This window comes from Vicia villosa, linkage group LG2 (genome assembly GCF_029867415.1).
Source record: "Vicia villosa cultivar HV-30 ecotype Madison, WI linkage group LG2, Vvil1.0, whole genome shotgun sequence".
Taxonomy (NCBI): Eukaryota; Viridiplantae; Streptophyta; class Magnoliopsida; order Fabales; family Fabaceae; genus Vicia; species Vicia villosa.
The window spans coordinates 230,551,095-230,562,522 of NC_081181.1; the positions used below are offsets into that span (position 1 = coordinate 230,551,095).

The window sequence follows — 11,428 nt, forward strand, 5'->3', positions numbered from 1 at the left end:
TGGATCACACTTATAAATATCTCCACCCATAAGATTAAAAGGGATCGGTCACTAATGGTCATTTCAAAATATTAAAGCTTTCTAAAATGAGACCGAAACATCTATGCAATGTATTGGAACTTTGACCATATAAACGTGTCCAATGTTTCTCAACATGGAACCAAACATGCCCTTAATCCACCATAAAATCAATTGCATATTCATTAAACTAGCCCACGAATTAAGCAAGTTCAATGGTTGTGACACAAGAACTATTGTTTGAATAGAATGAACCATTGAACGAAGAGAAAGAGAGCCCGTGTTAGATCCCCTGTTTAAACCATATTTACTGTGGTAGAGAGTTACCAATTACTAACAAAATGTTTGGATCTGCTTTGTCTTGCTATCAAATGCACATCAATTCAAAGCTCCAAAGCGTGGCGTTAAACTTGCCAGAGTGTCACCATGAAAATACAATTTTCCAGACACGCTTAAATATAGGTAATACGCCATATTAGAAAGTTATCGATAACTAGATATTAATGTTATTACATACAAACCACAACTCTTTGATAAGCCTGGTTAAAAAAACGATTGAATCAACCTGTCATGAAGTTTTGCTTCACATGTTGTCTTACAAGCATAACAACAATGGCTATAACAGGGTTTTTAACAATAGCCATGCAGATAAACTCTAAACCTTCAACCTCTCTCGATATGTTTTCAAAGGTCAAGCATATTTTCTGACATGCTATTACATCCGATGGATGTTCATCCCATTAAAGCCGCATGTGAAGTCTGGCTCATCAACCGTGTGCACCACAAGTTTGGGGTCCGGAGATTCCAATTCGAGTATTACCTGTACATTAGTTGATAAGGGTGCAATCACGGTTGCACCATCAATCAAGTTGTGATTCTCAATGACATTATTCACATTAAATATACAATGATAAATGCTAGAGATAGATTCATATATAATAGCTATTTCCAATCCATACCAAAAAATTATCTCCATGCTTAAGGACTGGAGCAGGAACGTAGAGAGTGCACTGTGGTCCTTTCAACTATTAAAGAATGATAAATTATCAATGTTCGAATAAGAAAAAAATCATTTAGATAGATAATAGAGTAATAAATCACTTTCCGTAATCACGAATATAATTGATTCAAGAGTAAAAAAAAGCATTTTACCGGCCAATATCTTCCAAGATTGAAGTCATTGACAAACACAACACCTTTTCCCCAATTGTTGAATGACAAAAATGTATCCTTGATCTGACTTGATTGATCGATGAAGAAGTGTCCCGAATAAAAAGCTGGTTCTTTTGATGTATTTTCTGGAAAAGAACAAATACTTACATTATCAATATAAAATCCAATGAAGTGATGACTGAATATAATGAGATACAAATAGAACAGTGATTGGAAAAGTATTATGTTTTTCTTTCCATGTGTATTTTGGTACATACCAGACGTGTTCATCAACCTTTTCCTGGAGGTTGATATTTCACTGAATGCAGAATACGTAGCCTGTGTGATGGGATTATAATTCGGCACTTCATTTAGATTGTGCAAAGGAATAGGGGTCATTTTCCATCCCAGTACTCTATTCTCATCCAGATAAACAGATGACAGAATGCCCTGAAGAAGTTGTGACAAAGATCAACCAATCACAATCAAACCCTTAGAGAAGCATCATCATATAATTCATATTCATGACTTTTACCTTCCTATCGAAAATGAAAGGCCCATAATTTACACGACCCATATTTTCAACCTACATACGGTGGGAAGAATAAAAAACATTCAAAATCCCGTGAAATATTAAAAGTAGAAGAAATAAGAATACATTAAAAAAAATGGTATATACCAAAATATATAAGTTGATATTAGAATGACATTGAAATTCAGGGAGGCTGAGTTTTTTATTCAACCATCTTTCCACAGTACCAACATAAGTTGGTTTTGCACCCCTTCCTTCAGAAGAACATGAGATAAATACTTGGGCTCTGTCATGCACCTGCATATTGGCAATTCTAATATTCAGAAAAGCTAAATTCTTCTAAATAGATAAGACATTCTCTAAACTTTATTGGCTAACAGAAATACAATGAAAACAGATAAAAGCAATGAGAATTAATGATAGGGTTCAAACAGCACCTTTGGTATGGACAAAATTCTTCCCCCTCTCCGTGCTTCGTATTCAGTGACATACAATAAAAAACCAAAAAACTGAACACACATCGTCAAGCTTTAATAGTATAACATTTAGGGAATTGGCACCAGCATGAACAGCATCAACATACCTGGCCCACATTCTCCATTGACATCGGATTTTTTGATGCAAAAGCATTGGAAGAATTGGTGAAATCAAATAAAGAATATTGTCTTTGTAAGTGGATTGGTCCATATGTTGCCTTTTCATTATCAGAAGGAATAGATGGAAGAGGTACAGAGCTATATCGAGCTATAACACTCCGGATTGCTGAAATGTATATAAACACAGTTAAAATTTAGCTTGTAAGATCATTGTTAAATACTTAAATTACAAAATTTGAAAAAAGCAAAAGGAAAGTTAATTTTTGTTTGGGCCATTGAAAAGATATTCTGTGGTGATTAGTTTACAAATGAACTTATCTTGTCGGTGTTTTTGGCTTAATGCCTTTCTTTTTGCTATTCCTCGTATAAATAGATAATGAGAACATATCAATTTCTTATTTGTATAGTTTATTCTAGGAACAAACTAATAAATGCAATTGAAGAGGAAAATGAATTCCTGATTAGAATTAATATGCCAGTAGAAAGTGATCAAAATACTAAATGTTATAGACTGTAAGTTCTTCATAATAAATTGAAAATGTTGGAAGTTGTTGAGATTGAACACCGGCTAGAGGTTTGCCTGAATTATTCTTATAAGGCTTCGGTAATACTCGCCAAATTTGATTTTACTGTTGAGTTAGGCCCAAATCCAACTTTTAAGATAGTATCACAACCTACTCTAGATTCTGCTGTTGTAAATATCCAGGACCAAGTGTGAGGGGGTGTTGAGTCTCAGATTGGATAGTGATATGGCTTGAATAATGTTTATAGCGGATCCAATCTCACCCTATGAGCTAGCTTTTAGGATTCAGTAAGACTTAAAGTCCAAATTATAACGTCTGAGAACTAATTTAGCCATATCTCTAACTAATGTGGAATCTCAGCACACCCTTCACATCCAAATAACAGTTTAACAGAGGTATTTAGGGCTATGATTAAGACCCTACACTGAAAGTCACTAAAATTCTGTGTATTTTTTTTAATATTTTAATTTTTCTCCAAACATTACATATGCATCTTCTACAGGTTCAGGATTCATTGCATACTGATGCTAATAGGTCCTATAAGCTAAATAACTTGTAAGAAGAAAAGAAGGGAACAAAATGCTTTATTACTCAGAGGTTTCAGAAACTCAAAGCAAGCTCTCCCATGGGAATGCTTCCCTTTTAGAACTGAGAGATCAGTTAGGTATGAACGACTCCAAACACGCCCCTCCTTCTCGGGGGCCTTTTCTGCTTATGTCTCAACTAGATCCTTGGTTGCAATCAAAACTCACATTTAACTGTCCAACAGTCTGTACTACCCTCCTCCTCCAAAAGTAACATCTGCCTATGTTGGTCTGTATCACATGTGGATAACATTTTCAATTTTTTTGCAATCACGGTAGCAGTTTGCAACTTAAGTTGAACTGTGAACTAGAGTAGTTCAAGGTCTTGTTGTTCCCTAGTATGACGTAGCAATGAAGAGTAGAGCAAGATTACTACGTAAAACCCCTTTCTTAGAAGATGACGTCCATATCTACCCTCAGGTGGGGAGAATGGAAATCTAGCTCAGGCTTCGAGTTACTATTTTACCTCAGTGACTAATTATTGTTTGGGCGTCATCAAAACATATTCTGGGGTAGGGATGTGCAAGTACTCACAAGAAAAATGGAAGCTTATAAAAAGTATGACCAACAAACTGAAAAGTAGAATATTGATAACACTTGAAAATAAGAGAAAAACAAAACCCATACCATTGAATTTTGAATTGTCAACATCACCAGCTTCCGTGATTGGGGCATCCTGCATTTGTCCAGTTTGTTATGTGCATACCACAATTCAAAGTATAAGGTGAAAACGCAAGTTAAAAAAATCCTTACATAATCGTATGAAGTGAGGTCAGGCTTGTAGTCAGCTTCGTCTGCACCAGTATTTGCCCCATTATAAAATCCAAAGTTTGAACCACCATGTGCCATCTGAAAATCAGAAGATCCAATTCAAAAGGACCAATCATAATGTGATTTTCAAACAGTACGACGAAGGCATAGGTTGCGACAGACATATAGGACTGCAGAACCATTTTTTCTCAAAATTTCTTCAAGAGCAGCTGCTGTGGAATCAGCACCAGTCTTAGCATTTTTCTCTCCCCAATGTGTAAGCCACCCAGTGTAAAATTCACTGATAAGACAAGCACTCTTAGTATTTAGAATAATAAACAAAAAAAAGTAGTCCGCACTAATAAACTTACGTTGACAAAGGTGGCGATTTTCCTGGGGCATTGAACTCCTTCTGTAACTTGAATATGGGCCAAGGATCATCACCGGTAGTGAAGTCAACAGCTATAAAAAGATAATATGTATTAGGTTATATAATCAAATATGGTCAAAGCAATGGATGCCACATAGTGATGCCGAGATATGTAGTTAAATGTCAACATAAGTCAATTCACTTATCTGCAACGCTCCAAATGTAGCGAAATGAGATACTAAAGAAATAAAAGATTACTATTGGGAAGGAGGGACGGAGGGAGAGAAAGAGAAGATAGATGTTTGTAAGACCTTATTAATATCACTTATTTTGTAGAGGAGACACCAAATCTGTTCAAATGATGCTCAAGACTGTACAGGATTTCTCAGAGTCCACAGGGTTGGTGATGAGCCCTAAGAAGTGTCAAGTTTTCTGTGGAGGAATGGATAGAGAGACAAAAGATATTATTGTTCAGTCAACTGGATTTGCAGAGGGCCAGCTTCCCATGAAATATCTTGGAGTGCCAATCACCAGTAAGAGGTTAAGTATTAACCACTATTTGCCATTGATTGAAAAGATTATGCATAGGATTACTCATTGGACTACAAAATTGCTCAGCTACTCAGGAAGGCTTTTGCTAGTTAAGAGTGTTATAATGGCAATCACCCAGTATTGGATGCAGTGTCTACCTCTGCCTCAGTTTGTGATTAATAAAATTGACACTATGTGCAGAACATTTGTTTGGACAGGTAATACTGATGCTAGTAGTAAGAGTCCAGTGGCTTGGAAAACTGTTTGCAAGCCAAAAGCACAGGGAGGTCAAGGTGTGATCAATCTTACCATATGGAATAAAATTACAATGATTAAATGTTTGTGGAATCTCTGCAGGAAAACTGACAATATGTGGGTCAAATGGGTTCACATGTACTACTTGAAAGGGCAGAATGTGATGGAGGCAAGAGTTGCTCAAAGTAGCTCTTGGGTGATGAAAAGGATCCTGGATTTAAGGGGTGAAGTGCAGCAATATCAACTGACTTGGGATAAACTGCTGCACCAACAAAAGTTTAAAATGCAATTGCTATATGATGACATGAATGAGGAGGGCCCCTTGGTGGATTGGAGAAGACTTTTCCAGAGAAATGCTGCCAGGCCTCGGGCTCAATTCATAACATGGCTTTTGTGTCATGGGAAGCTAGCAACTAAGGATAGGCTCAAATGATTTAATATGCTCACTGATAGTATCTGCAGTATTTGTCAGGAAACTGAAGAGAGTATACCTCATTTGTTCTTTGACTGTAAGGAAAATGCTGATGTGTGGAGACAGGTTTTAAGGTGGCTTGATAGATCACATCAACCTCTTCCTTGGGCTGAAGAATTGAGCTGGTTGACTCAGGAAGTGACAAGGAAAGGCTGGAAAGCATGTCTTCTGAAGATAGCATTCACAGAGACTGTATATGGCATTTGGAGTAGAAGAAATAGCATAATGTTCAAACATAGCACTAATAGAGATATAATACAAAATGTTATAGATAACATTGTATATAGGGGATGGCAGTATAAAAGAACTAGGAAACAAATAGCTCAATTGATGTTATAGTTGTTTTTGATGGGTTGGATCTAAGGATCACCTCTTGTATTAACTGTTTTTTGTGAGTAATATATTATATTTGCTTCAAAAAAAATATCACTTATACTATTGAAATTTCACCTGAAAAGACAGTATCTCCACGAATAGTTCCTTTCTCAAGATTTTCTCTGGACCCTCCATCTGTAGTGTATCTGACAACAGGAAACACAGAAAAGAATAATAAGGAGACCTTCCTGACTACCCTTGATATTGCCTTACCATAATCAGGTTAAATTTAGGATTTTGTAGACATACTCGTACATTAAAGTAGAAGTTGAAATTCAGTTTCATGTTGTAGTTTCAAACCAACCTACCCATTAAAAAACTCAATACCTTACAATTAACAAAATGCAAACCATTTAACGTTATCTCATTTATCTCTCTTGTTGGGAGTTTTGAGGGAGCCTGAGAGCAAGGGACCTGCACCAATGGGCCAAGTAACAAACTACGAATAGGAGGTTGACATCACATCTTCACACAAAAAGCATAAGGCATTTGGAATACAAGTCTACTCTCTTATTTCGTCTTCATTTAGATATATCTAGTTGATGTGCCCTTCAAGTCTAGGACAGGACTGGACGTAGAGTGTCCAGACACCTATATGAGTGGCCCAATATTGGGGTTAGGACATATAGAATGTTAGAATATGGGATAACTATAGTTTTGGGTGGACAACTGCATAAGTATTTAGGAGGAGTACATTGGCCATTTATCTAGCAAATGTGAGATCTTAACACACACCCTAGCCATAAATCTAGCTAATGTGGGATTTTGACAATCTCAGCCTTAAAAAGGTCACTCTAAAAGTGTGTGTAGGTAAGAGGGGGAGTGGGCCTTGTCAAGTAGGGTCTTCTATCATAAGATCTACAATTCTACATCATATTACAGCAGAATACATCAGTTCAAGAGCAATGAGAGATAAGCTTAAAAAACATAAAAGCACATACAAAATAGCATTATGCCCAAGATGACTTCTAGCTAGTGTGACCAGGTGTTGAAGATATGCTTTGTCATCTCCATACGAACCATATTCATTTTCAACCTGTGTCAAACAATGTAATGTATTAATCTATATCTCCTTTCATGAGATAAATGGCTAAGATACAAAAGAGAAGCATTGCATAAATCTTAAAAATATTCAAACACAGAAACTTTAAGTCCTAAACCAACACAAAAATTCAAGCATTTTAAACCTCACAATAATAGGGGAAGATCTTTGTATTTAGACAAACCACCTTCCACTAAATGCTAACAAATGATACATAGTTTTAGTTTTTGAGAAACAAATAGAATGAAAAATGTTACAATACTGACTAGGATTCTTACGGTTTTTGAGTCTTATGATGTTAGTGGTCTTAATGGGCTGGGCTTGTATCAGTCTATTTCAACATACAATATTAGTAATGGACCCAGATTATTAGTAATAGAGGTGTTAGTGATTTGACTCTTAACACATATCATATTAATTATTCAGAATGACTTCTTATTTTCCATGAAAACCCTGTAATTTCGGTATGGGAATTCTTCCATTTTCCAACATAAGCACCTAGACTTTCTGTTTCTGAAATCTGAACATACTTTATGCTTTGCAAACATCAAGTATAATAATGTCAATCAGGCAAATAGAGTTTTCCAATTCTACCAAAAAACAACATACCTGAACCATTATTATAGGGCCTCCATTGTCGTATAGGAGAGGAACAAATTTTGGAAGCAGCTTGCCCCACCATCTTTCAACCTTACATAACAAACTATAATAAGTGCACACCTCAATAATAGTAATGAATAAACACATAAAGACTTATAGAAAATGTTTTAATAAATGTCAAATTTTTTATGCACAATCCAGCAACAACGACAGCAACAACCAAGCCTTATCCCACTAAGTGGGATTAGCTACATGGATCAACTTTCGCCATAATGTTCTATCCAGCAATGCTTACAAAAAACCATCAGCACAATAACCACAAGGGTTTATTTAACCTATTCTTTGTAAACCACTAACACATCTTTACAGTGAAACCACATACTAATTTCACCTTTTTTTCCGGTAAATAACTAAATTATGATTTAATTAAGCACAGCCTGTGACAGTGGCATATTAAAAGAAGACCCGATGGGGTTGTTTTGGTGGTAAATGCTGGCACAAAGGGAGAAAGGAGGTAAAAACAAGCTTGACCTCTAGGCTTGTATGACTCACATAAAAAGAGAATAATGCAAGCTATATAAGAGATAAAAATCTTGAATAAAAAAACATAAAACACAAATCCAACCACAAGAATAGTGATTGCGAAGTTGGTTGCAATGTAGATCAATGTTATCATAAGATATAATAAGGATAGCTTACCAGTTTAAGAAAAGCAGGATCAGATGATCTTAGTTTGGGGGATGGGTTCATGGAAGATAACCAACTTGGGAAACCACCCCAGTCCCACTCTGAAATAAATCACGGTCATTGTCATCATATTGAATTCTTGATCATCATATTTAACAAAGTATCATCACCAATGCACATGGAAATCGCAAAGTATCATCATATGAGAATATGGGAGAGCTAACCTGCACATATGTATGGTCCAGGTCGAAGCATGACAAGAAGATCGAGTTTGTGACAAAGGTTTAGGAATGATACAATATTTGCAAAACCCTCAAAAACAAGCTTTCCTGGTGTTGGTTCGTGCAAATTCCAAGGAACATACGTCTGAATTGTGTTCAAGCCCAATGCCTTGGCTTTTAGCAGTCTATCTTCCCAATACTGCAAATTAGAAAGAAAATGGTACCACCATATGGAAGTGTTTAAAATAAATTACTTATGATGTCTAAAAGAATAACGGGGCAAACTTCATTCATCAATCTGTGTTATCCTTATGAGGAAGATCAGAAGATTACAAGAGGTGCCAGATGCAATGACAGCTAGCTCCACTTTCTTGTTCTGCTTTAATACTAGTTATTTTGTACGAATTCTAATGTAAGAAAGACCATAGAAAATTTTTTGACTGCAAGCCAACTTTTCTAAAAAAATTGCCCATTTCCAATTATAGAGATCAAAGTTGGTGAATATAGTCAACAAGTTTCAATGCATGCACAAATTTTCATTGCCAATTATTTTTTAAATCTATATCTAGTTCTATCCTCATGAAGAACATGAAAAGAAGAACCGATCTGATTAAAAGACCTTAATAGCAAAACATAGTTGGACCAAGATATCTATGACGCCTATAGTGATTGTACAACCATTTCTAACGATGGCTTGATACGGGAAAATATTCAAAGCATATTGACTCCTACTGACTTGTAAATTAGCAGGCTGGCATTACCTATTAATTAACAAATAAATGTTCTTTTAAGAATTTAAAAATCCTCCTTTAGCAATTCACTTGTGCCCCATCTGACCAACTGGCCATCATTTCAAAAAGCCGGTGAGTATGTAGGTAAAATACACGAAAAGAACCAAAAAAGCAATAGTATTGTCATTGACAGCAATGCAATTACTATGAGCACTATGGACAGTTTTTCAAAATCCGTCTCACAAAATTAATAGTTCAAGTTAGCAAGATGTGTACCTCCGGATGCACTCGAAAATAATGCAAGTCACCGCCGATGATCCGAAAAGGTTCACCATCTTTCCAAAACATATCATCTGCAATCTCAAACTTCCTACGGACCTGATTAAAATTTAAAACAATCGCAAAGGAGCTAAGTTGGAAAACATCAAACAAACAATAGTTCAAGTTACCACAAAATGGAAAACAATAATAATATTATATGACACATTTAAAAACAGCTAAAAATTTAAACACATTTTTAGTAATAATCCCAATTGTTTTGAGCGGGACGGGCAAAATAGTCTCACATTACTTGGGAATCCCAATCATATATCTCAATCCAACTGGGCGTCTTTTCTAAACGACAAAGCCGTCAGGATTCTCACACACAAAGTGGACAATACCAGGTCGACCCGAACACCAATATCACTAATTCAACAAGGGATATTGCAAAAATCAACATCCTTAGTTCTCCTATCAATTTGGGAAGAAAACCTAAAAATCATTGCAAAAACTAATTATAATTATTTGTTCAGATTAATTAATTTCAGTTGACTATAGCATTTAACAAACATATAGTTCATATATATCAAAAATAGAGAGTTAATTGACGATAAACACCGAGAAACTATATGAAAGTAAGAGAAGTAATTATGGCGGGAAAAGAGTAAAGGAATATACTTTTTTGGGATGAGAATGATGAGCGTGATGGCGAGATTGAATAGAAGGAAGTGGAGCGAAAACAGGAACAATTACAAAGGCACAGAAAGCTATGAAAGAGATGAAGATCAGCAGAATGGTGGCTTTGGAACTTCGGTTCTTCGCCATCGACTGTAGTGTGGAAGCACCGGAGTTGGTTTTCTTTGGTCGCAGTATCATTCACGCCAACTGCGAAATACTATATTTCATTACAGACTTTAATTTAATGTTATTTCTTGACGAAATTCTTCATTTTATTTTATTTTTGAAAAAGCTCAGTAATATCAACAAAATTATCTCTTTTATAAACAAATTTTAAATTTATGTAAGGTCGAAAATGAGTTGAGTTGAATTCACCTTAGTGTTGTTCGATTTATTAAGAATTGGTTTAACTTAAGTTCGACAAGAAGAATTTAAAAGTAACGTATGTACAAGCAGATCTCAGAAAATAAGATATATATATGCAAGGTTGCAAGAATGTGTGATTATATCAGATGATGTGGTCGGTGATGAAGGTGAGCGGGTAGATTAAGTTTTCTACGCAGGTGTTGAACATGTAGTGCAGCTGACGCATTAAAAGATTCGAAGTGGATGAAAGTTATGAATGAGAAATTGAAATCCATCGAAGACAACAACATTTGGTCACTTGTCGAATTGTCTCAAGGCAAGAAGGAAATTGATGTGAAGTAGGTATATAAGTGTCATACCCCAATCAAGGCCGTCTCAGAAAATTCAGAGGCCTTGTTCTAATTTTTAAAATTGGGCCTTATAAAAAAGAATATAAAAAATCATATTTTATTACTATTATAAATAATATTAAAAATAAAAAAATTCAAATTATTAATATATATTTTAACAAATATATTAATTGTGCATCTTTAATTATTTATTTATATTCTAAAATTTATTTTTAAAATATTTAAAGGTTTAATATGGGATAATGGACTTATTGTTGAAATAATTAAAACTAGTTGTTTCTTCTTGAAACATCACGGTTAGTATTCCAGTGGTATAAGTATTCATGTTCGCAT

At 35.2% G+C, this 11,428-nt stretch overlaps 1 protein-coding gene across 1 annotated transcript; it reads right to left on the reverse strand.

Moving 5' to 3' along the window:
- Positions 1-484: 484 nt before the first annotated feature.
- Positions 485-10,620, reverse strand: LOC131654207 (beta-galactosidase 17-like). The gene is made up of 19 exons (XM_058924634.1): positions 10,380-10,620; positions 9,717-9,818; positions 8,713-8,908; positions 8,501-8,589; positions 7,811-7,891; positions 7,101-7,195; positions 6,235-6,305; positions 4,528-4,618; positions 4,340-4,457; positions 4,160-4,255; positions 4,034-4,082; positions 2,286-2,464; positions 2,140-2,211; positions 1,850-1,999; positions 1,706-1,756; positions 1,449-1,620; positions 1,171-1,316; positions 978-1,043; positions 485-838 (listed from the first exon to the last, which is right to left on the reverse strand). The coding sequence occupies exons 1-19, from the start codon at positions 10,575-10,577 to the stop codon at positions 734-736; spliced, it is 2,127 nt and encodes a 708-aa protein (XP_058780617.1). The 5' UTR covers positions 10,578-10,620; the 3' UTR covers positions 485-733.
- Positions 10,621-11,428: the final 808 nt, after the last annotated feature.

Excerpts from the sequence above, each read along its gene's own strand:
- LOC131654207 (XM_058924634.1), bottom strand. The coding sequence starts at position 10,577 with ATGATACTGCGACCAAAGAAAACCAACTCCGGTGCTTCCACACTACAG. Across the intron at positions 7,196-7,810 it reads GCCCTATAATAATGGTTCAG|GTTGAAAATGAATATGGTTC; the intron begins GTATGTTGTTTT and ends TGTTTGACACAG. Across the intron at positions 839-977 it reads AGCATGGAGATAATTTTTTG|GTAATACTCGAATTGGAATC; the intron begins GTATGGATTGGA and ends ACTAATGTACAG.